General features: G+C 56.5%; 1 protein-coding gene and 1 long non-coding RNA gene across 2 annotated transcripts in view; one reads left to right on the forward strand and one right to left on the reverse strand.

The window, feature by feature from the left end:
* Positions 1 to 16,208, forward strand: part of CAD (carbamoyl-phosphate synthetase 2, aspartate transcarbamylase, and dihydroorotase) — a 32,144-nt gene extending 15,936 nt beyond the window's left edge. Inside the window, exons 10-43 of the mRNA XM_069974358.1 lie at positions 8 to 241; positions 334 to 555; positions 772 to 960; positions 1,034 to 1,158; positions 1,244 to 1,377; positions 1,532 to 1,644; positions 1,721 to 1,968; positions 2,041 to 2,287; positions 2,780 to 2,878; positions 3,415 to 3,639; positions 3,720 to 3,902; positions 4,222 to 4,440; positions 4,559 to 4,726; positions 5,559 to 5,741; positions 5,872 to 5,976; positions 6,072 to 6,317; positions 6,396 to 6,477; positions 9,141 to 9,307; positions 9,399 to 9,563; positions 9,647 to 9,778; positions 9,848 to 10,049; positions 10,135 to 10,325; positions 11,211 to 11,351; positions 11,423 to 11,518; positions 11,627 to 11,771; positions 13,097 to 13,141; positions 13,252 to 13,418; positions 13,609 to 13,683; positions 13,766 to 13,978; positions 14,110 to 14,235; positions 14,929 to 15,084; positions 15,244 to 15,345; positions 15,425 to 15,519; positions 15,637 to 16,208. Of these exons, the coding sequence (XP_069830459.1) occupies positions 8 to 241; positions 334 to 555; positions 772 to 960; positions 1,034 to 1,158; positions 1,244 to 1,377; positions 1,532 to 1,644; positions 1,721 to 1,968; positions 2,041 to 2,287; positions 2,780 to 2,878; positions 3,415 to 3,639; positions 3,720 to 3,902; positions 4,222 to 4,440; positions 4,559 to 4,726; positions 5,559 to 5,741; positions 5,872 to 5,976; positions 6,072 to 6,317; positions 6,396 to 6,477; positions 9,141 to 9,307; positions 9,399 to 9,563; positions 9,647 to 9,778; positions 9,848 to 10,049; positions 10,135 to 10,325; positions 11,211 to 11,351; positions 11,423 to 11,518; positions 11,627 to 11,771; positions 13,097 to 13,141; positions 13,252 to 13,418; positions 13,609 to 13,683; positions 13,766 to 13,978; positions 14,110 to 14,235; positions 14,929 to 15,084; positions 15,244 to 15,345; positions 15,425 to 15,519; positions 15,637 to 15,739 (5,343 nt within the window). The 3' untranslated portion in view covers positions 15,740 to 16,208. The remainder of the gene's footprint in view (positions 1 to 7; positions 242 to 333; positions 556 to 771; positions 961 to 1,033; positions 1,159 to 1,243; positions 1,378 to 1,531; positions 1,645 to 1,720; positions 1,969 to 2,040; positions 2,288 to 2,779; positions 2,879 to 3,414; positions 3,640 to 3,719; positions 3,903 to 4,221; positions 4,441 to 4,558; positions 4,727 to 5,558; positions 5,742 to 5,871; positions 5,977 to 6,071; positions 6,318 to 6,395; positions 6,478 to 9,140; positions 9,308 to 9,398; positions 9,564 to 9,646; positions 9,779 to 9,847; positions 10,050 to 10,134; positions 10,326 to 11,210; positions 11,352 to 11,422; positions 11,519 to 11,626; positions 11,772 to 13,096; positions 13,142 to 13,251; positions 13,419 to 13,608; positions 13,684 to 13,765; positions 13,979 to 14,109; positions 14,236 to 14,928; positions 15,085 to 15,243; positions 15,346 to 15,424; positions 15,520 to 15,636) is intronic.
* Positions 16,209 to 16,544: 336 nt separating this feature from the next.
* Positions 16,545 to 23,960, reverse strand: LOC138795165 (uncharacterized). Its single transcript, XR_011363589.1, has 4 exons — positions 23,757 to 23,960; positions 18,397 to 18,420; positions 18,245 to 18,324; positions 16,545 to 16,651 (listed from the first exon to the last, which is right to left on the reverse strand). It is a non-coding gene; the product is annotated as an uncharacterized lncRNA (long non-coding RNA).
* Between the last annotated feature and the right edge of the window lie 3,024 nt (positions 23,961 to 26,984).

The following is a 26,984-nucleotide window of genomic DNA, read 5'->3' on the forward strand; positions in this document are numbered from 1 at the left end:
TGTGCAGGTGATAAAGAACGAGCGGCCAGACGGCATCCTGCTGACCTTTGGGGGTCAGACTGCTTTGAACTGCGGCGTGGAGCTGACCAAGCGCGGCGTGCTGGAGAAGTACGATGTGCGGGTGCTGGGGACCCCCGTCAGCTCCATTGAGATGACCGAGGACCGCAAGGTGTTTGTGGAGAAGATGGAGGAGATTGGCGAACACGTCGCCCCCAGCGAAGCTGCCTTCTCTCTGGAGCAGGTAACAAAGAATCTCCCAGAATGAGGCTGCACCACTACATCTCCCAGAATGCACTGTGTTTGGCCTCTTACTCCCCTTTCCTCTTCTCTCAGGCTCAGGCGGCTGCGGATCGTATCGGGTACCCGGTGTTAGTGCGCTCTGCCTATGCGTTGGGCGGTTTAGGATCTGGATTTGCCAACTCGAAAGAGGAGCTGACGGCGCTGGTGTCCCAGGCATTTGCCCACACCACACAGGTGCTGGTGGATAAATCGTTGAAAGGCTGGAAAGAGATAGAGTACGAAGTGGTGCGGGATGCGTACAACAACTGTGTGACGGTAAGAACCAGGGTGTACTATGCCCAGGACCCCCACATAATAGTGTACCCCAGCTCCTGCTCCCTGACCCCCTCTGCTGTGCCCCGGGGGGGGGGGGGCCGGTCTCCCTCTGCTGCGCCCCGGGGGGGGCGGTCTCCCTCTGCTGCCTTGGGCCCCCTCTTGTTTCTTGCACATGCTTGCACACTCAGGTACTTGTAACTGCCCCCCCTCATGCAGGTGTGTAACATGGAGAACGTGGACCCGCTGGGTATTCACACAGGAGAATCCATTGTCGTTGCCCCGAGCCAAACCCTGAACGACCGCGAGTACAACCTGCTGCGGGACACGGCCATAAAGGTGATCCAGCACCTGGGTGTGGTGGGCGAATGTAACATCCAGTACGCACTGAACCCGGAGTCTGAGCAGGTAGGTGTCATGTGATCAGGGGTCATCCGCGGGGTCAGAGTCCCGTCTCACATGTGTTCTCCATTTTCTGCAGTATTACATCATTGAGGTGAATGCCCGGCTGTCCCGCAGCTCTGCCCTGGCGAGTAAGGCCACTGGTTATCCCCTGGCGTATGTGGCGGCAAAGCTGGCACTGGGCATCCCCCTGCCAGTCCTCAGGTAAGGTGGGATGGGGACCCCAGCACTCCGCCGTGTATCCGCCATTTTGGTATCGTTTATAAGTCGCCCGATTTCTCTCATGCAGGAACTCGGTCACCAACTCCACCACTGCCAACTTTGAGCCGAGCCTGGATTACTGTGTGGTGAAGGTGCCGCGCTGGGACCTGAGCAAGTTCCTGCGGGTCAGCACCAAGATCGGGAGCTCTATGAAGAGTGTGGGTGAGTAAACCCAGGGCCCCTGGGGAGCGATAGGGCCAGGCTGACCTTAGTGGTCACCCCATCATACAGATGTCCCCGGCCCATCTTGTTGGGTTGGTAGAGGAGAGGGCTTCCTTGGGGTGTGGTCAGCTGACGACCTCCCCTCTACTCACAGGAGAAGTCATGTCAGTGGGGCGGAGCTTCGAGGAGGCGTTCCAGAAGGCGTTGCGGATGGTAGACGAGAACTGTGTTGGGTTCGATCACACTGTGAAGTCGGCATCTGATGAGGTAAGGGGGATGGGGTTCCCGGATTATGTGGATGGGGGATTGTCCATGGTGGGATTACCAAGCTCCTCCTTCCCAGGAATTGGCCACACCCACTGATAAGCGGATCTTTGTGTTGGCGGCCGCCCTGCGTGCGGGCTACACCATTGAGCGCCTGTACGAGCTGACAAAGATAGACCGCTGGTTCCTGCACAAGATGAAGAACATCACGGATCACGTGTCCAAACTGGAGACCTACCAGGACGAGAGCGCCATGCCACGCAGCGTCCTGTACCGCGCCAAGCAGCTGGGCTTCTCCGACAAGCAGATAGCTCAGGCCGTGCAGAGGTGAGGCTCCTCTACCATCCCCGCCATCTTCCCCATAGGGGCAATATGTAACGCTGTCCACCTTTCCTGCAGCACGGAGCTGGCCGTCCGCAAGAAGCGGCAAGAGTGGCAGATTCTGCCGCTGGTGAAGCAGATTGACACCGTGGCGGCAGAGTGGCCGGCGCAGACCAACTACCTGTATCTGACCTACAATGGGAGCCAGCACGACCTGGACTTCCAGGAGCCACACGTCATGGTCATTGGCTCCGGGGTGTACCGCATCGGCAGCAGCGTGGAGTTTGACTGGTGTGCGGTGGGCTGTATACAGGAGCTGCGCAAGGTGAGAGAGTAATGGCGGCCAAAGTGATGTGAGGGGTGCCCTTCATGACACATCCACATGACTACTCCTCCCACCCTGCTCTCAGGTGTTGTCTCCCCCACCACCATCACCACCTGGCTCTCTTCTCTCGGTTGTTGTCTCCTCCTCTGTCTCTTGCTGTCTCTGTTGTTGTCTCCTTCTGTTCCCCTCGGGATTTGTTCTCTCCTCCTCTCCCCCTTGCGCTCTTGGTTGTTGTCTCCTCTCCCCCTCGCGCTCTTGGTTGTTGTCTCCTCTCCCCCTCGCGCTCTTGGTTGTTGTCTCCTCTCCCCCTCGCGCTCTTGGTTGTTGTCTCCTCTCCCCCTTGCGCTCTCGGTTGTCTCCTCCACTCCCCCTCGCTCTCGGTTGTTGTCTCCTCCTCTCCCCCGCGCTCTCGGTTGTTGTCTCCTCCTCTCCCCCTCGTGCTCTCGGTTGTTGTCTCCTCCTCTCTCACTCTCTTTGGTTTCTTTCTCACAGATGGGCTTCAAGACGATCATGGTAAACTATAACCCAGAGACTGTGAGCACCGACTATGACATGTGTGACCGCCTCTACTTTGATGAGATTTCCTTTGAGGTAAGTGATTGAGAGGAGATGGATGGGTCAGATCACCGGGCTGTGGTGTAGGATGAGAGGAGGATGGGTCAGATTGCCGGGCTGTGGTGTAGGAAAAGAGGAGGAAGATGGGTCAGATTGCTGGGCTGTGGTGTAGGAAAAGAGGAGGAAGATGGGTCAGATCGCTGGGCTGTGGTGTAGGATGAGAGGAAGAGGATGGGTCAGATCGCCGGGCTGTGGTGTAGGATGAGAGGAGGAAGATGGGTCAGATCGTCGGGCTGTGATGTAGGATGAGAGGAGGAGGAGGATGGGTCAGATCGCCGGGCTGTGGTTTAGGATGAGAGGAGGATGGGTCAGATCGCCGGGCTGTGGTGTAGGATGAGAGGAGGCGGATGGGTAAGATCACTGGGCTATAGTGTAGGATGAGAGGAAGAGGATGGGTCAGATTACCGGGCTATGGCGTAGGATGAGAGGAGGAGGATGGGTCAGATTACCGGGCTATGGCGTAGGATGAGAGGAGGAGGATGGGTCAGATGACCAGTGGTTTCATGTTGCAGGTGGTGATGGACATCTACCAGCTGGAGAACCCTGAGGGGATTATCCTGTCCATGGGGGGGCAGCTCCCCAATAACATTGCCATGGCCTTACACCGCCAGCAGTGCCGGGTTCTGGGCACCTCCCCTGAGGCCATAGACTCAGCAGAAAACCGCTTCAAGTTCTCCCGCTTGCTGGACACCATCGGGATCAGTCAGCCGCAGTGGAAGGAGCTGTCTGACATGCAGGTGACCTGGAGGGGGAGCTGGGGTGAGGGGTCGTCCTGGGGACCCCCATGGTTTCTGACCTTCTGTCCTCTTGTCTTCAGTCTGCTCTTCAGTTCTGTAACACGGTGGGGTACCCCTGTGTGGTGCGCCCCTCTTATGTCCTGAGCGGTGCTGCCATGAATGTGGCCTATTGTGACGAAGATCTAGAGAAGTTCCTTTCCAGCGCTGTGGCCGTGTCCAAGGAGTATCCCGTGGTCATCTCAAAGTTCATCCAGGAGGCCAAGGTGCATGTGGTGGAGGCCGGGGGACACTGGGTGTGTCGGGTGGGTCAGCGGAGGCCGGGGGATGCCGGTCGGGGTGTGCTGGCTGGGGCCGGGAGCGCTGGGTGGGCCGGCAGAGGCCGGGGGCGCTGAGGCCAGGGGAGGCGGGGGCGCTGGCTGGGGCCGGGGGAGGCTGGGGGCGCTGGCTGGGTGGGTCTGGGGAGGCCGGGGAGGCTGGGTGGGCCGGCAGAGGCCGGGGGAGGCTGCGATGTGAATATGTTGGGCACTATCTCCCTGTACAGGAGCCGTGACCCCTCTCACCCATCTTGTCTCTTGTCACCAGGAGATCGATGTGGACGCGGTGGCCTGTGACGGGGTGGTGGTGGCCGTGGCCATCTCAGAACATGTGGAGAATGCGGGGGTGCACTCTGGAGACGCTACGCTGGTCACACCGGCTCAGGACATCACCCCCAAAACCCTGGAGCGGATCAAGGCCATAGTGCACGCAGTGGGGCTGGAGCTGCAGGTGACCGGGCCCTTTAACCTGCAGCTGATCGCCAAGGTAAGGACGTACTGATCGCTGTCCGCTTCTCGCTGTGTTATATTGTGGAGGATGTGGAGTTACCTCACCTGTGCAGACGGCTCCTCTCAGTCCTGTTAACCCCTCGTTGTCCCCACAGGATGATCAGCTGAAGGTGATCGAGTGTAACGTCCGGGTCTCTCGCTCCTTCCCCTTTGTCTCTAAGACCCTGGGGGTGGATCTGGTGGCCCTGGCCACGCAAGTCATCATGGGAGAAGAGGTGGAGCCGGTGGGGCTGATGGCAGGAACAGGGATTGTGGGCGTGAAGGTAAGTGGTGATATCCACTCTGGGACTCTTCCCCTCACTGCCAACCTTCCCCCCAATACCACCACCACCACCACCAGAACTCTGCTCCTCACTGCCAACCCCCCTCCCCAGCACCACCACCAGGACTCTGCCCCTCACTGCCAACCTTCCCCCCAATACCACCACCAGGACTCTGCCCCTCACTGCCAACCTTCCCCCCCAACACCACCACCAGGACTCTGCCCCTCACTGCCAACCTTCCCCCCAATACCACCACCACCACCACCAGAACTCTGCTCCTCACTGCCAACCCCCCTCCCCAGCACCACCACCAGGACTCTGCCCCTCACTGCCAACCTTCCCCCCCCAACACCACCACCACCACCAGGACTCTGCCCCTCACTGCCAACCTTCCCCCCAATACCACCACCACCACCAGGACTCTGACCCTCACTGACATCCCCCCCCCCCAACACTAGCACCACCAGGACTCTGCCCCTCACTGATCCCCACCACCACCACCACCAGGACCCCCCCCCCCACCACCACCACCACCAGGATCCCCCCCCCCCCAACACTAGCACCACCAGGACTCCACCTCTCACTGACACCTCCACTGGGCCCCTGACCCTCACTGACCTTCTCTATGACTCCGCCCCTCACTGACCTTCTCTATGACTCCGCCCCTCACTGGCCTTCCCTATGACTCCGCCCCTCACTGGCCTTCTCTATGACTCCGCCCCTCACTGACCTTCTCTATGACTCCACCCCTCACTGACCTTCTCTATGACTCCACCCCTCACTGACCTTCTCTGACTCCACCCCTCACTGACCTCCATGACTCCGCCCTCAGGTGCCTCAGTTCTCCTTCTCTCGGCTGGCGGGAGCGGACGTTGTCCTCGGGGTGGAGATGACCAGCACCGGGGAGGTGGCCTGCTTTGGGGAGAACCGATATGAGGCGTATCTGAAGGCAATGCTGAGCACCGGCTTCAAGATCCCCCAGAACAACATCCTGCTGACTATCGGGAGCTACAAGGTGACCGCCAGTCTTATATGTACATAGCGATACATCATGTCTCATCCTCCAGAGCTGCGCTCCTTGTTCTGCAGCTCTGGATTTGTGCCCTGTATGCTCCTCGCTGAGGGTTTGGTGCTGTGTCTTGTAGAATAAGAGTGAGCTGCTGCCGGCGGTGCGGACTCTGGAGAGTCTGGGATACAGCCTGTACGCCAGTTTGGGCACTGCAGACTTCTACACGGAGCATGGCATCAAGGTAAGCTGTGAGGATAGCTCCTCCCCCAATGTGGTGAGGGTAGCTCCGCCCCCAGTGTGGTGACTGCTGGGTACATTGACCTCCCTGTCCTGCAGGTGAAGGCCATGGATTGGCCCTTTGAGGAGCCGGAAGGTGAGGGGCCCCTGAAGGAGAAGCAGGGCAGCATCATGGACCACCTGTCTGAGAACCACTTTGACCTGGTCATCAACCTGTCCATGAGGAACTCGGGGGGCCGCCGGCTCTCCTCCTTCGTTACTCGGGGGTACCGCACCCGCCGGCTGGCTGTGGATTACTCTGTGCCGCTCATCATCGACATCAAGTGTACCAAGCTGTTTGTGGAGGTGAGGAGGGGGCGCCGGGCAGGCTCAGCGCTGCTGTAGTGTCAGCACAATGCTTCATGTCTGCTCCTTCTCCTCCAGGCGCTGCGGCAGATCAGAGCTGCTCCTCCTGTCAAGACGCACGTGGACTGTATGACCTCCCAGAAACTCATCCGCCTGCCTGGTGAGGAGACCAAGTCCATGGGGGGAAGGGGAGACCAGGTCCATGGGGGGAAGGGGAGACCAGGTCCATGGGGGGAAGGGGAGACCAGGTCCATGGGGGAAAGGGGAGACCAGGTCCATGGGGGAAAGGGGAGACCAGGTCCATGGGGGAAAGGGGAGACCAGGTCCATGGGGGAAAGGGGAGACCAGGTCCATGGGGGAAAGGGGAGACCAGGTCCATGGGGGAAAGGGGGAGACCAGGTCCATGGGGGGAAAGGGGAGACCAGGTCCATAAGGGGGGGAGGGGGAGACCAGGTCCATAAGGGGGGGGGGGGGGAGGGGGAGACCAGGTCCATAAGGGGGGGGGGGAGGGGGAGACCAGGTCCATAAGGGGGGGGAGGGGGAGACCAGGTCCATAAGGGGGGGGGGGAGGGGGAGACCAGGTCCATAAGGGGGGGGGGGAGGGGGAGACCAGGTCCATAAGGGGGGGGGGGGAGGGGGAGACCAGGTCCATAAGGGGGGGGAGGGGGAGACCAGGTCCATAAGGGGGGGGGGGAGGGGGAGACCAGGTCCATAAGGGGGGGGGGGGAGGGGGAGACCAGGTCCATAAGGGGGGGGGGAGGGGGAGACCAGGTCCATAAGGGGGGGGGGCGGGAGACCAGGTCCATAAGGGGGGGGGGGGGGGGCGTGAGACCAGGTCCATAAGGGGGGGGGGGAGGGGGAGACCAGGTCCATAAGGGGGGGGGGGAGGGGAGACCAGGTCCATAAGGGGGGGGGGGGGGGGAGGGGGAGACCAGGTCCATGAGGGGGAGACCAGGTCCATGAGGGGGGGGGAGGGGGAGACCAGGTCCACGAGCCTCACACCTCGCTCTGGGGGCCGGGGCCTGGATGTGTATATTGCTTAGGGTTTTACACCTCGTCCTGGGGCCCCACACCTCGCTTTGGGTCCTGGGGCCCCACACCTCGCTTTGGGTCCTGGGGCCCCACACCTCGCTTTGGGTCCTGGGGCCCCACACCTCGCTTTGGGTCCTGGGGCCCCACACCTCGCTTTGGGTCCTGGGGCCCCACACCTCGCTTTGGGTCCTGGGGCCCCACACCTCGCTTTGGGTCCTGGGGCCCCCTCCAGGCGCTGCGGCAGATCAGAGCTGCTCCTCCTGTCAAGACGCACGTGGACTGTATGACCTCCCAGAAACTCATCCGCCTGCCTGGTGAGGAGACCAGGTCCATGGGGGGAAGGGGAGACCAGGTCCATGGGGGGAAGGGGAGATCAGGTCCATGGGGGGGAAGGGGAGACCAGGTCCATGGGGGGGAAGGGGAGACCAGGTCCATGGGGGGGAAGGGGAGACCAGGTCCATGGGGGGGAAGGGGAGACCAGGTCCATGGGGGGGAAGGGGAGACCAGGTCCATAAGGGGGGGGGGGAGGGGGAGACCAGGTCCATAAGGGGGGGGGGGAGGGGGAGACCAGGTCCATAAGGGGGGGGGGGGAGGGGGAGACCAGGTCCATAAGGGGGGGGGGGGAGACCAGGTCCATAAGGGGGGGGGGGGAGGGGGAGACCAGGTCCATAAGGGGGGGGGGGGGCGGGAGACCAGGTCCATAAGGGGGGGGGAGGGGGAGACCAGGTCCATAAGGGGGAGGGGGGGGGGAGACCAGGTCCATAAGGGGGGGGGGGGGGGAGGGGGAGATCAGGTCCATAATGGGGGGGGGGGGGGGGGAGGGGGAGATCAGGTCCATAATGGGGGGGGGGGGAGGGAGAGACCAGGTCCATAAGGGGGGGGGGAGGGGGAGACCAGGTCCATAAGGGGGGGGGGGGGGAGGGGGAGACCAGGTCCATAAGGGGGGGGGGGAGGGGGGAGACCAGGTCCATAAGGGGGGGGGGAGGGGGAGACCAGGTCCATAAGGGGGGGGGGGGGGGCGGGAGACCAGGTCCATAAGGGGGGGGGCGTGAGACCAGGTCCATAAGGGGGGGGGGGGGGGCGGGAGACCAGGTCCATAAGGGGGGGGGAGGAGGGGGAGACCAGGTCCATAAGGGGGGGGGGGGAGGGGGGAGACCAGGTCCATAAGGGGGGAGGGGGAGACCAGGTCCATGAGGGGGAGACCAGGTCCATGAGGGGGGGGGAGGGGGAGACCAGGTCCACGAGCCTCACACCTCGCTCTGGGGGCCGGGGCCTGGATGTGTATATTGCTTAGGGTTTTACACCTCGTCCTGGGGCCCCACACCTCGCTTTGGGTCCTGGGGCCCCACACCTCGCTTTGGGTCCTGGGGCCCCACACCTCGCTTTGGGTCCTGGGGCCCCACACCTCGCTTTGGGTCCTGGGGCCCCACACCTCGCTTTGGGTCCTGGGGCCCCACACCTCGCTTTGGGTCCTGGGGCCCCACACCTCGCTTTGGGTCCTGGGGCCCCACACCTCGCTCTGGGTCCTGGGGCCCCACACCTCGCTCTGGGTCCTGGGGCCCCACACCTCGCTCTGGGTCCTGGGGCCCCACACCTCGCTCTGGGCCACCCGGGTCCTGGGGCCCCACACCTCACTCTGGGTCCTGGGGCCCCACACCTCGCTCTGGGTCCTGGGGCCCCACACCTCGCTCTGGGCCGCCCCCGGTCCTGGATGTGTGTATTGCTCTGGGTTTTACGTCCCACTGTGCATTGCTCTGTACGGGATCGGTGACCTCTTGTTCTCTTGCTCAGGTCTGATTGACGTCCACGTCCACCTGCGGGAGCCAGGGGCCACACACAAGGAAGACTTCTCATCGGGGACCGCAGCGGCGCTGGCTGGGGGTGTGACCCTGGTTTGCGCCATGCCCAATACCAACCCTGCCATAACAGATGCTGCCACTTTCTCCCTGGCGCAGAAGGTGAGAGGTTGTTAGCGGGTTCGGGGGGGGGGGGGGGGGGGTTAGTGCTGGATGCCTCTGACCCGTTACCCCTTATGTTCTGTCCCCTCAGTTGGCGGAGGCCGGTGCCCGCTGTGACTTTGCCCTCTTCCTTGGAGCTTGTTCGGAGAACCCTGGAGCTCTCGCCCCGATCGCCAGCTCTGCAGCCGGCCTGAAGATGTATCTGAACGACACCTACAGCCAGCTAAAGATGGACAACGTGTCCCTGTGGATGGAGGTGAGCGCAGCACCGTCCCCCGGTGGAGGGGGTATCCCGGCTCACGAGGTTTGCGGCCCCGCTAATCACTTTCTCTTTTCTAGCACTTTGAAAAGTGGCCGGCCCACCTGCCCATAGTGGCACATGCCGAGAACCAGACCGTGGCTGCCATCTTGATGGTTGCACAATTGTACAAGCGTTCCGTGCACATCTGCCATGTGGCCAAGAAGGAGGAGGTGGGTCCTTGTCCCTGTCCCATCTGAGGGGCCCGAGGACCCCCACTCATTAGCTGATTCCTACCCTAGATCCTCATCATCAAAGCGGCCAAGCAGAAGGGGATCCGGGTGACCTGTGAGGTGGCCCCCCACCACCTATTCCTGTGCCTGGATGACCTGGAGCGGCTGGGGCAGAAGCGCGGTCAGGTGCGACCCATGCTGGGGACCCGTGAGGACCTGCAGGCGCTGTGGGACAACCTGGATGTCATTGACTGCTTCGCCACAGATCACGGTAAGAGCGGCAGCACCCCCCGGGGGCAGATGAGCACCACACCCCCCATGAGTTCTAGGGTGACCTGTTGCCCTTGTGGTTTCAGCCCCTCATTCTGTGGAGGAGAAGGAAGGTCCCAACCCTCCCCCTGGATACCCCGGCCTGGAGACCATGCTGCCCTTGCTGCTGACCGCGGTTAGTGAGGGACGCTTGACCATCGATGACATCATCCAGCGGCTGTACGAGAACCCCCGCAAAATCTTCTCCCTCCCAGTCCAGGAGAACACCTACATCGAGGTAAGTGCCACTCCTCCGCATTCACCTCTTTCTCTACTCCCAGATATCTCCTCCTCATCGCTCAGTGTCTGCTCTTCCACCTTCCTCCTCCTCCTCCTCCTCCTCATTGCTCAGTGTCTGCTCTTCCACCTTCCTCCTCCTCCTCGCTCAGTTTCTCCTTCCTCCTACTTCTCCCTCTTCCTCCTCACTCAGTCTCGTCTCCTCCTCTTCATCGCTCAGTGTTTCCTCCTCTTATTCCTTCTCACTCAGTCTCGTCTCCTCCTCCATCGCTCAGTGTCGACTCTTCTTATTATTCCTCCTCCTCATCGCTCAGTGTCGTCTCCTCCTCCTCCTCATCGCTCAGTGTCGTCTCCTCCTCCTCCTCATCGCTCAGTGTCGTCTCCTCCTCCTCCTCATCGCTCAGTGTCGTCTCCTCCTCCTCCTCATCGCTCAGTGTCGTCTCCTCCTCCTCCTCATCGCTCAGTGTCGTCTCCTCCTCCTCCTCATCGCTCAGTGTCGTCTCCTCCTCCTCCTCATCGCTCAGTGTCGTCTCCTCCTCCTCCTCATCGCTCAGTGTCGTCTCCTCCTCCTCCTCATCGCTCAGTGTCGTCTCCTCCTCCTCCTCATCGCTCAGTGTCGTCTCCTCCTCCTCCTCATCGCTCAGTGTCGTCTCCTCCTCCTCCTCATCGCTCAGTGTCGTCTCCTCCTCCTCCTCATCGCTCAGTGTCGTCTCCTCCTCCTCCTCATCGCTCAGTGTCGTCTCCTCCTCCTCCTCATCGCTCAGTGTCGTCTCCTCCTCCTCCTCATCGCTCAGTGTCGTCTCCTCCTCCTCCTCATCGCTCAGTGTCGTCTCCTCCTCCTCCTCATCGCTCAGTGTCGTCTCCTCCTCCTCCTCCTCCCCCACAGGTGGATTTGGAGCATGAGTGGGTGGTCCCACAGTCCATGCAGTTCACCAAGTCCAAGTGGACGCCGTTTGAAGGCATGAAGCTGAAGGGTGCGGTGCGCAGGGTGGTGCTGCGAGGGGAAGTTGCCTACATAGACGGCCAGGTACGGGCCCCCACAACCCCCTTCCTCCTTTTCCTGGCACCCTGCCCGGCGCTCACTGTCTCTTCTCCCAGGTCCTAGTGCCGGCCGGTTATGGTCAGGATGTCCGGAAATGGGCCCCATCTCTAGTGGCTGTCACACAGCCAGCACCCGCCAAGGAAATTGTGAAGGTGAGTGCAGACTGTGATCATGTGACCACCGGCTGAGGGGAGTGGCCTCTTATTGCCCTGCCCCTTGCTCATCTCCACTTCGGTTATTGATGTTTTGTCTCCTCGCAGACTCCGGAGCGTCACCGCCACGTCACCATGCAGAGTGAGACCATACGGAGCCGTGCCCCCAGCCCCCGCAGAGCCGGACCTGCCGGAGATGCCCGCTTCCACCTGCCCCCCAGAATCCACCGCTCCTCTGACCCCGGTTTACCAGGTGAGCGGCTGTCAGGTTAGGAATCGGTCTGTAGGGCCGTACTGTATGCTCCGCCCATGGCACCAGAGCCCTGCCCCCAGAGCAGTGTGGGGGCGGGGCAATGCACTGTCCTGGTCACGTGACTGATACTCATGGCTGGTTTCTCATCATGTCCAGTCCCCAGGAGGACGTCCGGGTCTCAGCACAGAGGGAGCGGCGTCTGGAGCGGTAACTGGGGGAGGGGCTGCAATCTCCTGGGGGGAGGGGCCGGAAATTCTCCTCATAATCAGAGGCGGTCATTGATTATCACTTGATTGATTATCTCCGCCCCCACTGCTGGGGTGTAATGGTGGTGTCATGTGACTTGTGTAGAGCCCGCCCCCCACCTCAGCAGTGACTTCTCAGTATCTGTAAATAACACAATGATAGTGATTACCCCAGTCATCTCCAGAGCTGCACTCACTGCTCTGCTGTCCTCCATTTTGAAGACGTAACCTTCCCCATAATGCACTGCAGCTGTTGATGCCACTGGAGAAGGTGGGACTATAAGTGTTGGTGCTTGGCGTCTGTCCATGGGGGGGGGGGGTGCTTTCACGTTTACTGCATCCTTGTATTTACAGGCTCCGGCCCCCTGTGGTCACCTGCTGTTACTTCATGTCTCATCCTCCAGAGCTGCACTCACTATTCTGCTGTTACATCATGTCTCATCCTCCAGAGCTGCACTCACTATTCTGCTGTTACATCATGTCTCATCCTCCAGAGCTGCACTCACTATTCTGCTGTTACATCGTGTGCCATCCTCCAGAGCTGCACTCACTATTCTGCTGTTACATCGTGTCTCATCCTCCAGAGCTGCACTCACTATTTTGCTGTTACATCGTGTCTCATCCCCCAGAGCTGCACTCACTATTCTGCTGTTACATCCTGTCTCATCCTCCAGAGCTGCACTCACTATTCTGCTGTTACATCATGTCTCACCCTCCAGAGCTGCACTCACTATTCTGCTGTTACACCATGTCTCATCCTCCAGAGCTGCACTCACTATTCTGCTGTTACATCATGTCTCATCCTCCAGAGCTGCACTCACTATTCTGCTGTTACACCATGTCTCACCCTCCAGAGCTGCACTCACTATTCTGCTGTTACATCATGTCTCATCCTCCAGAGCTGCACTCACTATTCTGCTGTTACATCGTGTCTCATCCTCCAGAGCTGCACTCACTATTCTGCTGTTACATCATGTCTCATCCTCCAGAGCTGCACTCACTATTCTGCTGTTACATCGTGTCTAAGGGATTCTCCTGTGACCCCCGTCACTCACCTTTGTGCTTTTTCTTTGTCAGCAGGCGAGGAACTGAAGGAGCGAGCAGCCAAGAAGCTTCCAGAAGCTGGTGATTATCTCTTTGTCCTCTGAAGCTCCGCCCACTGTCATGGCGGCTCTTCCCCTGAGGTTCCATTACTGCTGCCTTCTCATAGTGACGTCATCTCTTGTGTCTTGTAGATCTCTCCACCATCCAGGACGGTTACCCCCACCCCCCTCCCATCCCACGTCTCATGTCCCCCCAGAACATGTCGATGCAGAGTGTCCCCCATGTGCAGACCTCCCCGCTGCTGCACCCCCTCATCGGGCAGCACATCCTGTCTGTCAGGCAGTTCACCAAAGATCAGGTGAGGCCCATGTCCTCTTGAGCTGCTGCTGCTGCTGGTGACCCCCCTGGACTGGTGGAGGGGCAGCAGAGGGGGGAGGGAAGTATGTGGGGCGGGGGGGGGGTTTGAGAGTATGTGGGGGGGCAGTGGAGGTGTGAGGGGGGGGGGGGTGTCTCTGGTGCAGTGACCACCATTCCCCGTTCTCTTACAGATGTCTCATCTCTTCAATGTGGCGCACACCTTGCGGATGCTGGTGCAGAAGGAGCGCAGTCTGGACATGCTAAAGGTTCCTGGGTTCCTAGGGTCTTGTGGGGGGGGTCCTGGGTCATGTTGGGCACCGGTCTCACTGCTCGGCTCTCTTCCCTCAGGGTAAGGTGATGGCCTCCATGTTCTTTGAGGCGAGCACACGCACCAGCAGCTCCTTCGCGGCAGCCATGCATCGTCTGGGCGGGTCAGTGCTCACGTTTTCGGAGACCACCTCGTCCTCTCAGAAGGGGGAGTCTCTGGCCGACTCTGTGCTGACCATGAGTGGCTACTCTGATGTGCTGGTGGTGAGACATCCGGAGCCCGGCGCTGTGGAGGTGAGTGCCCCCCGCCATCACTTATTGCCACCTCCCTGTGCAGTCCCCCAGCCCCCACCCCACCCACATTGTCTCCTCATCCTCCCCCCATCATCATCACTTATTACCACCCCTCCACATTGTCTCCTCAGCTCGCCGCCAAGCTCTGCCGCAAACCGGTGATCAATGCTGGAGATGGGGTGGGCGAGCATCCAACACAGGCGCTGCTGGACATCTTCACCATCCGTGAGGAGCTGGGTACTGTCAACGGGATGACTGTAAGTGCTGTCTGACCAGGAGGTGGCGCATTACTGCGGTGTGGGGGGAGGGGTGCATGACTGTGTGCACCGAGGGGGGAGGGGGCGCATGACTGTGTGCACCCGGGGGGGAGGGGGCGCATGACTGGTGTGTGCACAGAGGGGGGAGGGGGCGCATGACTGTGTGCACCCGGGGGGGAGGGGGTGCATGACTGTGGTGTGTGCACCGAGGGGGGAGGGGGCGCATGACTGTGTGCACCCGGGGGGGAGGGGGCGCATGACTGGTGTGTGTACAGAGGGGGGAGGGGGCGCATGACTGGTGTGTGCACAGAGGGGGGAGGGGGCGCATGACTGTGTGCACAGAGGGGGGAGGGGGCGCATGACTGTGGTGTGTGCACCCGGGGGGGAGGGGGCGCATGACTGTGGTGTGTGCACCGAGGGGGGAGGTGGCGCATGACTGTGGTGTGTGCATCGGGAAGGGGGCGCATGACTGGTGTGTGCACCTGGGGGGGAGGGGGCGCATGACTGTGGTGTGTGCACCGAGTGGGGGAGGGGGGGCATGACTGTGGTGTGTGCACCGAGTGGGGGAGGGGGGGCATGACTGTGGTGTGTGCATCGGGGAGGGGGCACTTACTTACATGCTGTCTTGTTACATGTATAAATGTGGTCTGTGATTTCACCCCATGTGACCTGTGACCTTGGCTCCTCCCCTAGATAACCATGGTAGGGGACCTGAAGCATGGCCGCACAGTCCATTCTTTGGCCTGCCTCCTCACCCAGTACCGCGTGAACCTGAGATACGTGACACCACGCAGCCTGCGCATGCCCTCCAACATCATCCACTACGTGGCCTCCAAGGGGATCAAACAGGTGAGAGCCCAGGCCGGCATCACCCCTGTACGGGTGTGTGGGGGGGGGCTTGTACTGTGGTCTAGGTTGGGATGAGGGTTTGGCTCTTGTATGGTGGTGACGGTAAGGGTGGGGCTTGGTGCTCCTCCTGTATACCGATGACCCCTCCCCTTTTTGTAGGAGGAGTTTGACAGCATTGAGGAGGCGCTCCCAGACACTGATGTGCTCTACATGACTCGCATACAGAAGGAGAGGTTCGAGAGCAAGGAGGAGTACGACAGTGTGAGTGGGGGAGTGGTTTATATGGTTGTGGGTGTCGCTGGGGCTCATTCTCGTGGTAATGTCCGTTCTTTGTCTTCAGTGCTTCGGACAGTTCATCCTCACCCCGCACATCATGACCCGCGCCAAGAAGAAGATGGTGGTGATGCATCCAATGCCGCGCGTCAATGAGATCAGGTGAGCAGCAGCAGGGCTGGGTCTGTCCACCCTCACATGGTCACCCCACATGGTGCCCACCACCACACCTTGCCTCCATTCCTGCTTTTCAGCTTCTCTCTTTTGTTCCCCCTTCAGCCTTGAAGTAGACTCGGACCCCCGGGCAGCATACTTCCGCCAGGCAGAGAACGGGATGTACGTGCGAATGGCGTTGCTGGCCACCGTCCTGGGAAAGTACTGACCCCCTGAGTGGGCAATGGACCAAACCTGTGCTGCTTCTTGGGACTGATGACTATGCACTGCCCCACCTCCGCCTCTCCTATCCGCTGTTCTCGACCCTGGGCTGGTTCCAGACTCTTCTCCTGATTGGATGACTCGTGTACTATAGCCACGCCTATGCCACTCCCATCTCCAGATATGGCATGTTACATTTGTCCCCTGCTTTCTCCTAATCATGACTTACTGCAAGGCGACGCCCACCCTGTGACATAAGTGTCATCTTTTCAGCAGACAGTAAAGTGCTCCCTGTCTGGGGTGGGAGAGTCCCTTGTGTAGGTTGTGCTGTGCTGCTCTGACTAGTCTCTCATAGTGCAGGGATGGTGTAATGACATGATGGTGGACTGATGGCGGGACGGTCAGACTGATGCGGTTTAGTGAAGAGAACTTGGCTTCTAGTCCTCCTTTTTCTAAATAAAGTGAAATGCGCACAACTATCCTAGTGTGGTGTGACGGGGGTGGGCGGGGGATGTGTGATGGGGGTGGGCAGGGGATGTGTGATGGGGGTGGGCGGGGTGTGCAGTGCCTCCCCCTCCGGTCTGATTGCCCTCCTGTCTGACTCTCCTCCTCCCCCTTCCCCCTGGTCTGATGCTCCCCCTTTCCACCCCAGTCTGATGCTCCTCCTCTTCCTCCTTCCCAGAGACCTCTTGAGTCTCAGTCCTGCAAGTGCCCATCCTCCTCTGCCCCCCGTTCTCCGCATCATACAGGACACAGGGTCTGATTTTAAAATTTAGATTTATTCATTTATAAATATAACCATATACAGAGAGGGTTATGAGGAGCAACCCCGACCATGATGATGGGCCCCCCACAACAGATCAGTGGTCTCCATACTGGATCAGTGGCCTCCGTGGCTCTGATGTTTCTTGAGCATAGGCTGTAAGAAGAGAAAATGCAATGATGCTGCGGTCACAATGTCTCCAACCCCATCTACCCTACAGGGGAGGAGAGGAGACGCTCTATGGTACATTTACTGGGGGAGGAGTGCAGATTGTCTGTATTATATAGGGGGAAAAGGAGAGGAGACACTCTATATTACATTACGGAGGAGAGGAGATGCTCTATGGTACATTACTGGGGGAGGAAAGGGGACGCTCTATGGTACATTACTGGGAGAGAAGGAGATGCTTTATTCTACATTACTGGAGGGAGGACCGGAGACGCTCTATGGTACATTACTGGGGGAGGAGATGCTCTATGGTACATTACTGGGGGAGGAGATGCTCTATGGTACATTACTGGGGGAGGAAAGGGGACGCTCTATGGTACATTACGGAGGAGAGGAGACGCTCTATGGTACATTACGGAGGAGGAGAGGAAATGCTCTATGGTACATTACTGGGGGAGGAGATGCTTTATGGTACATTACTGGGGGAGGAGAGGAGACGCTCTATGGTACATTACTGGAGGAGGAGATGCTCTGGTACATTACTGGGGGAGAAGGAGATGCTTTATGGTACATTACTGGGGGAGGAAAGGGGACGCTCTATGGTACATTACTGGGGGAGGAGAGGAGATGCTTTATGGTACATTACTGGGAGAGAAGGAGATGCTTTATTCTACATTACTGGGGGAGGACCGGAGACTCTCTATAGTACATTACTGGGGGAGGAGTGCAGATGCTCTATATTACATTACTTAGGGGAAAAAGGAGAGGAGATGCTCTATTACATTATGGAGGAGGAAATGAGATGGGAGTACATGAGATATGGTACATTACTGGGGGAGGAGCAGAGACACTGGTATGTTACTGGGAGAGGAGATGCTCTATATCATTACTGGGGGAGGAGAGGAAACACTCTATAGTACATTACTCAGGGAGGAGAGGAGATTCTGTATGGTACATTACTGGGGGGAGGAGAGGAGACGCTCTATGGTACATTACTGGAAGGAGAGGAGATGCTTTATGGTACATTACTGGGGGAGGAAAGGGGACGCTCTATGGTACATTGCTGGGGGAGAAGGAGATGCTTTATTCTACATTACTGGGGGAGGAGAGGAGACGCTGTATGGTACATTACTGGGGGAGGAGCGGAGATGCTCTATGGTACATTACTGGGGGAGGAGTGCAGATGCTCTATATTACATTACTTAGGGGAAGAAGGAGAGGAGATGCTCTATTACATTATGGAGGAGGAGATGAGATGCTCTATGGTACATTACTGGGGGAGGAGCAGAGACACTGGTATGTTACTGGGAGAGGAGATGCTCTATATCATTACTGGGGGAGGAGTGGAAACGCTCTATGGTACATTACTGAGGGAGGAGACTCTGGTACATAACTGGGGGGGGAGAGAGGAGGCGCTCCATAGTATATTACTGGGGGGAGGAGATGCTGTATGGTACATTACTGGGGGAGGAGAGGATATGCTCTATAGCACATTACTGGATGCTCTGTGGTACAATACATGTAGCTCCAGTCTCTAGCTCTAACAACCCCCCCCCGTGTATTCTAACATGCAGCTCTTACCATACAGATCATGCAGAGCAGCAGATATGACAGGATCAGTGATGTCATCACCAGGAGCGCCACGCCCCATCCAGGGACACCTGCAAGTAACATTAATGTGAGAACCCATGCCCTACTGCCGTGTCTGTTGCCCTGTGGTGGGAGGAGCCTACCTGTGGTTGTGTTGGTCTGTGCCGCTATCGGTTCCAGAGTGCAGTAAGAGCGTTATTGATCAGCGAGCGTCCGGAGTATCAAACAGGAGAGAAAAGTTAGAAATCGGTCTCGAGATATGGGGAACAGAGAATGGTGGCTGCACTCGATTTCTGCCCCCTCCCCCCATTATTATTTGGATACAGTCACAGGGTTAAAAGTGACCCCAACACAACATACTGTATCAGCTGCCACCCCATACATACCAGGAGTTATCATGTATGTTCTGGACACTACATGTAGAGCGCGGTATAAATCTCTGGAGGGAGCGCAGCCTATCAGCCCTAATTTACCTTCCCTATAACCGTTCCGGCGAGCTCACCTGCCCCCTGGAGGCTGATGATGAGACACACCAGGAGCAGCCATCCTCCACTCTTACACCTGGGGCTCTGGGCTTCCATGCTGTGGTGGGGACTGCGTGATGCTGCTGAATGGCGCGGTGTCTTCCAGTGTCTCCTCACCGCTTATATACAACGCATGTGACCGAGCCGTCACTCATCGATTCATCACCATTACAACCTAGGAGGAGTCGATGTTTATAGAGCTGTTATCCCGGTGACATGGGACACTCCGAGCACGGCAGAACGGCTCATGGAGGAACATGAAAGAGATGAAGATGACATCACTGCAACGAATCCGTAATAACAGCTGAGTCAGCACATGAAGGAGCCGCAGCTTCAGTATCTACTCTTTAAGGCATCACCACAGAGACTGAGAACAGAGCTCATCGGGTCACCATGGAGGCTGAGAGTAGAGGTCAGCATGGCCCACTCTACCCCACTCCTGTGGTGGTCAGGTTTACCAGCAGCTGCCTGGCACAGGTCTCTCCATTATACAGCCTGTATGATACATCATACATACATGCATCAGGACCCAACACTGTATATTCAATGTGGCCTTATTAGTATTGTTGAACCTTCCAAAGCAACCCCCTGTGGTCTCCGCTAGCAACTGTGACCTTTCCAATACTGCACCCTGTGGTCTCCACTAGTAATTATGACCTCTCCAATACTGCCCTCTGTCTACACCAGGTTCATCCAACAGATTCTTCTGCCCTCTGGTTTAATGTGTGTGGAACCGCAATGGGGCAAAAGTGTACCCCATATGCCATGAAACAAGGACCGCTCTGTCCGGTCAGTCTGGATGTCTCCATGGTTCAGGATTTGCTCACACACTTGTTTTGGCATTTTAGGTCACAACGTGAGTCCCAAAAAACAGTCATCTATACCCCTGAAAATGTCCAGAAAACCATTTTTCTCTCAGTGCCTTAAATTGGGAACATGTCAGTCAGATCACATAGGTAAATCTTTGCTTATTTGAGACATTAACTGATTTGTTTAAAATTTGCATATTACATTTTGCTGGAGTCCAAAATTAGAAAAGGAAGAGACATAAATAACCCGATTGTACTGACCTCAGCCCCTCCACCACCAATCTATGGACCAGGTGGCTGGACCTGAGGCGGGAAGCGTTATGGTGCTTGTCCTACCACCACTCTGGTACACATCAATCCTTGCCTCCTCTTACTTCCAGTCTTCCTTCTCTGCCACCTCCTCATACTCTCAGCATAGCTGCTGCACTACCAGCTCCAACACAGCCGGGGATGAGCGGTAGGAGGCTTTTCTTAAACTCATCTGTTTGGTGGATGATCCACTCTCCTGGACGGAGCTGCTGAGGGATATGGAACAGCAGACACACGAGCGGCTGCTGTCATTCACGTCCCTTGCCTGACGCACATGCAGAACCTCTCGGTGCTCCAGAGCTAACATGGCAAAGCTGCTGCATTAAGTACCTGCTGTGTGTGCGCATTTTACCTATTTTCACCCTGCTGCTGCTCACCTGTCTGCACTGCAGCCTAACATGGACCTGGAGTAAAGAACAGATGAAGGTCGTGTTGGACCCCATCACAGTTACATCATTCACAGAAACAGAGAAGACTGTCAGCAGAGAACATCTGCCCTCATAATATTTCCTTTCTTATAATTGTAGGATAGTGTTATGTGTATCCCAGAAAGGTTTACTGTAGATTTACCAACCACATCTGCTGGAAGTTTCCTCCAAACATCTACTACTCTTTCTGTAAATAAAACTTACTAACAGGCAGTCAGAGAGGAGTCTGGAGTCCTCTATGCACATTACGTGGTCAGCCTGTGGCCCCACTTCTCCTACCTTAGGGTGGCTCTTTGGGCATTGGAGGTCACTCTTTTTCTATCTAACAATCTGAGTGTATAATAAAAGACAAGCAAATTTACCAAAATTAATTAGGGGTCCATCTTGTGGACATTGTGGATGGTCCCAACTGGCCTGGCAGGTTGTATAGAATGCTCTGTGGTTTTTGGGGTTCAGGGCACCCTGCACAGGCCACAGCACAGTAAGGATCGTGCACCTCTTTACAGACACTACAGCCGATGGCTCAGGACTGATGAGCCATATCTATACATGTGAGGTCAGAAGAACCAGGCAGATGGCTTAGGAGGATGAGTCTATGAATGTGAGGTCGGAAGAACCTGGTGGACGGCTAAGGAGGATGAGTCTATAAACCTGAAGTCAGGAGAACCAGGCGGACGACTCAGGAGGACAAGTCTATAAACGTGAGGTCAGAAGAACATGGTGGACGGCTCAGGATGATGAGTCTATAATCGTGAGGTCAGAAGAAACAGGCAGATGGCTTAGGAGGATGAGTCTATAAACGTGAGGTCAGAAGAACAAGGTGGACGGCTCAGGATGGCGAGTCTATAATCGTGAGGTCAGCAGAACCAGGCAGATGGCTTAGGAGGATGAGTCTATAAACGTGAGGTCAGAAGAACATGGTGGACGGCTCAGGATGATGAGTCTATAATCGTGAGGTCAGAAGAACCAGGCAGATGGCTTAGGAGGATGAGTCTATAAACGTGAGGTCAGAAGAACATGGTGGACGGCTCAGGAAGATGAGTCTATAATCGTGAGGTCAGAAGAACCAGGCAGATGGCTTAGGAGGATGAGTCTATAAACAAGAGGTCAGAAGAACATGGTGGACGGCTCAGGATGATGAGTCTATAATCGTGAGGTCAGAAGAACCAGGCAGATGGCTTAGGAGGATGAGTCTATAAACGTGAGGTCAGAAGAACATGGTGGACGGCTCAGGATGATGAGTCTATAATCGTGAGGTCGGAAGAACCAGGCGGACAGCTCAGGAAGATGAGTCTATAAACGTGAGATCAGAAGAACATGGTGGATGGCTAAGGAGGATGAGTCTATAGACGTGAAGTCAGGAGAACCAGGCGGACAGCTCAGGAGGATGAGTCTATAAACGTGAGATCAGAAGAACATGGTGGATGGCTAAGGAGGATGAGTCTATAGACGTGAAGTCAGGAGAACCAGGCTGACAGTTCAGGAGGATGAGTCTATAAACGTGAAGTCAGGAGAACCAGGCGGATGGCTTAGGAGGATGAATCTATAAACGTGAGGTCAGAAGAACATGGTGGACGGCGCAGGGTGATGAGTCTATAATCGTGAGGTCGGAAGAACCAGGCGGACAGCTCAGGAGGATGAGTCTATAAATGTGAGGTCTGAAGAACCTGGTGGACGGCTAAGGAGGATGAGCCTATAAACGTGAAGTCAGGAGAACCAGGCTGACGACTCAGGAGGATGAGTCTATAAACGTGAGGTCAGAAGAACATGGTGGACGGCTGAGGATGGTGAGTCTATAATCGTGAGGTCAGAAGAACCAGGCAGATGGCTTAGGAGGATGAGTCTATAAACGTGAGATCAGAAGAACATGGTGGATGGTTAAGGAGGATGAGTCTATGAGTCTATAGACGTGAAGTCAGGAGAACCAGGCTGACAGTTCAGGAGGATGAGTCTATAAACGTGAAGTCAGGAGAACCAGGCGGATGGCTCAGGAGGATGAGTCTATAAACAAAGAGGTCAGAAGAACATGGTGGACGGCTCAGGATGATGAGTCTATAATCGTGAGCTCGGAAGAACCAGGCGGACAGCTCAGGAAGATGAGTCTATACATGGGAGGTCTGAAGAACCTGGTGGACGGCTAAGGAGGATGAGTCTATAAATGTGAAGTCAGGAGAACCAGGCTGACAGCTCAGAAGGATGAGTCTATAAACGCAAGGTTAGAAAAACCTGGTGGACGGCTCAGGATGATGAGTCTATAGACATAAGGAATCACAGGCCGCGGCGGTCCCGGCCTGTGATTGGCTGAGTGGCCTGTCAGCTTACAGGCTGCTCTGAAGCTAGAACGGGCAAGACCCGGGAAGAAGTGGACCGCAGCAGCAGCCCTGGAGCGTGGATAGGTAATGTAGATCGTCAGTCGCCGACCGTGCACCGCTATTACACATAGCTGTGTGCGGTCGGCACCCGACAATTATAGGTTCTAACCTATATCAACGATCAGCCGATGACAACGATCATCAGCTGATTGTTGTCTTTATTACACGGAGCGATAATCGGCCGATTATTGTTCCGTGTAATAGTACCCTCACTCAACTCCAAGGACATAAACCTGCTCAGCTACTGATCTATATACACCTCCCACACAGGGCCAGATTAACAGCTGCTGCTGCCCTAGGGACTAAACCTGAAGATGCCCTCATCTTCACTCACTAATAAGCATCACGATTGGTGGATTGGTACATAATAGCTCCAGGCGTCACATTTAACACTGCCACACCGGACCTGACCAATACCACCATACAGTGACTCGTTAACACTGCCAAACTAGACCTGACCAATACCGCCATACTGTGACTGGATAACACCTCCATACCAGACCTGACCAATACCGCTATACTGTGACTGGATAACACGACCATTTGGGACCCAACCAATACCACCATACAGTGACTCGTTAACACCGCCAAACTAGACCTGACCAATACCGCCATACTGTGACTGGATAACACCGCCAAACTAGACCTGACCAATACCGCCATACTGTGACTGGATAACAGCGCCACACCAGACCTGACCAATACCACCATACTGTGACTGGATAATACCTCCATACCAGACCTGACCAATACCGCCACACTGTGACTGGATAACACTGCCATACCAGACCTGACTAATACCGCTATACTGTGACTGGATAACACGACCATACAGGACCCGACCAATACCACCATACCGTGACTCGATAACACCGCCAAACTAGACCTGACCAATACCACCATGCTGTGAATGGATAACACTGCCATACTGTCAGGATGGTATCTCTGCAGAGCATTATGCGCCCCTCGGCTCATGCTGTTCGGCCGAGAAGGCACTGATTTTCTTGTATCCTCTTTCTGTGTTTTGTTTTGCTGTGTGTGAACTCTGGTTTATTGCTCACCTGGGTTGGGAGACACACCCGACTTCACCTGCTGAGTTCTGTCTGGCCATGTCAGGGTTAATCTGTGTTCTGGTTCTGCTGTGACTGACAGGTCTTCCTGCCAGTGGATCTGTTTTGTTCTCAGCTGTCTGTGCTTGGAGATCAGGGGGATGGTCCAATTATGTTCTGGATCAGAGCCCCGGCCTCCTATATAACTACCTCAGTCTTGGATATCATTGCTGGTTATTGACTAGTCTCTGCCTGCTTGTGGATTCTGTTTCTTTGCATCTCCTGACTAATGCTTTGTGTTCTGACCTTCCTTGCTAGCCGCCGGCCCCTGACCATATCGCTTGTTTGTTGACTCTGATTATAGGATTGTGATTTTGTACTGTGCTGCCTGATTGTTGTGACCCGGACTGTCGACTATTCTTTATTGTGTTTTGTCTGTCTGTCTTGTCTTTGTGTCCCACCTAGCCAGTGCAGGGACTGCCGCCCAGTTGCTCGCCGCCATCTTAGGGCAGATTGTGGCAAGTAGGTAGAGGACAGTGGGCGGGGCTGAGCTTAGGGCTCACTGACTTGTCTTGTCCTGCTGTCCGGTTCCTAACACATACCAGACCTGACCAATACGGCCACACTGTGACTGGATAACACCCAGGGGCGGATTAACTTTACCATAGGCCCCGGGCTGTTCACCAAGCCTGGGCCCCCCCACCCCACTGTAACTATGGAAGCACTAGCCTGGTGTTCATAGTACAGGATAGATAATGTCATGATGTCCTGATTTGTGCAAAATTGCCATAAAAAAACAGAGATTTTTTGCAAATCATGGCAGAAGTGTAGCCAGGAGACAGTACACCATTGAAAGTGTAAGTCTTTTTGGGTGGTCATGGGCCCCCCAGGAGCTCAGGGCCCTGGGCTGCCGCCCAAAACGCCCCTATTATAATCCACTACTGATAACACCGCTATACCAGACCTGACCAATACTGCCATACTGTGACTGGATAACACCGCCATACCAGACCTGACCAATGCCACCATACTGTGACTGGATAATACCTTCATACCAGTCGCCATACTGTAACTGGATAATACCGCCATACCAGACCGGACCAATACCGCTATACTGTGACTGGATAACACCTCCATACCAGCTGGTTTGGCGGTGTTATCCAGTCACAGTATGGTGGCATTAGTCAGCTATGGTGTGGCGGTGTTATCCATTCACAGCATGGTGGTATTGGTCAGGTCTAGTTTGGCGGTGTTATCCAGACACAGTATGGTGGTATTGGTCGGGTCTCATATGGCCTGGAGTGGCTGGCTCACACTTTGACGTCTGTTACGCCTGGAGTCGTGGATCCACTAAACAGTCACTAGCGATGGCACTAACCTCACCAGGGAGCGGAGTCTAAGGGGCCGCTGGTCTTCACCAGAGCCCGCCGCAAGGTGACATGGATTTGCTGCGGCAGGCGACCCCCAGGTCGCTACCCCTGGCTTGGTTGTTAGTGACAGCAGGCGAGGCGTGGCAAGAGCAGTAGGCAGGAGAGGTCTGTAGGCTTAATCGCAGGAGACAGACAGTACACAGGAACTCTTGGAAGGCAGAGGATAGGGACTAGGGACCGGTTCGGCGGAAAGGGACAAGGAACAAGGACTGAGGTCAGGAACAACAGGGAGCTGGGCCAAACGCTATAGAAAGCATGTAGAGGCTCCAACACGAGGGACAGGGCATGCTGTGATTTATAGGGAGTGATTGGTGCAAACCTCCAATTAGGGGCGGACTGGCCCTTTAAATCTGAGACAGCCGGCGCGCGCCCTAAGAGGCGTGGACGCGCTGGCCGGCACAGACGGAGACAGGAGCGGGACGAGGTAAGGCGCCCCCCCCCCCCCGGGGCCGAACTGATAGCAGTGCCGGGTCCCGGCACTTGGACCCCGGAGGCTGCATGGGGCAGAGAGCGGTCGCGGCGGCGGCCCGGGGCACGGGACGCCGCCGCGGACGTGACAGTACCCCCCCCCCCTTTTGTCTCCCCCTCTTTCTTGCCTGCAGGAACCTTTTGATGAGATCTTGTTCCAGGATGTTCGTCTCAGGTTCCCAGGACCTCTCCTCAGGACCAAATACTCTCCAGTCTACCAGAAAGAAACGTCTTCCTCTGACAGTCTTCATGGCCAGGAGATCCTTCACAACATAGACGTCGTCTGCGATGGCTTATGGAGGAGAGATGGCAGACTTACTTGAGAAAAGGGTGGAGACCACTGGTTTTAGGAGGGATACGTGAAAAGAGTTCGGAATCCGCATGGTAGGGGGCAGGCGAAGTTTGTAGGTGACAGGGTTGATATGTTCCTGCACCGCAAAAGGTCCAAGGAATCGGGGCCCCAACTTGTAGCTGGGAATCTTGAATCGAATGTATTTGGCCGAAAGCCAAACCTTGTCACCAGGAGAGAAATTAGGAGCAGGTCTTCTTCTCTTATCCGCCTGGACCTTCATGCGGTCGGAAGCCCTGAGTAAAGACTGTCTTGTCTGACTCCAGATTGATTGCAGATCTGACAACAGTTCTTCAACGGCAGGAACCTCGGAGGAGGAAGAAAGAGGCAGAGGAGGACGAGGTTGACGACCATAGACAACATAGAAAGGAGATTTGCCTGAGGAAGTCGAGTCCAGATGATTGTAGGAAAATTCTGCCCACGGAAGCAGACTGGACCAGTTGTCCTGGCATGCAGAAACGAAGTGTCGCAAATAGTTGCCTAGAATCTGATTGACACTCTCCACTTGCCCGTTGGTCTGGGGGTGATAGGCAGAAGAGAAGTCCAGCTTCACTTGGAGCAGTGAACAGAGAGCACGCCAGAATTTGGAGATGAATTGAGAGCCTCTGTCCGACACGATGTGAAGGGGAAGGCCGTGTAGGCGGAAGATATGCTGGAAGAACAGCTGGGCCAGACGCGGGGCAGATGGTAATCCCGGAAGAGCCACAAAATTAGACATCTTGGAGAAGCGGTCAGTGACCACCCAAATGACTGTGGTCCCTGCAGATGGAGGTAAATCTGTGACAAAGTCCATGGCAATGTGGCACCAGCGACGGCTTGGAACTGGCAAGGGCTGTAATAGGCCGGCAGGCCTTAGTCGGGAGGGCTTGTTTTTGGCACAGATGGTACAGGAAGCCACAAAGTCCTTGACATCGTGAAAAAGTCGGGGCCACCAGTAGTGACGGGAGATCAGTTGGACGGTCCCCAATGAGGAATGTCCCCACTTCAGAATCC

The sequence above is a fragment of the Dendropsophus ebraccatus genome, chromosome 6, assembly GCF_027789765.1.
Source record: "Dendropsophus ebraccatus isolate aDenEbr1 chromosome 6, aDenEbr1.pat, whole genome shotgun sequence".
In the NCBI taxonomy this organism is placed as follows: domain Eukaryota; kingdom Metazoa; phylum Chordata; class Amphibia; order Anura; family Hylidae; genus Dendropsophus; species Dendropsophus ebraccatus.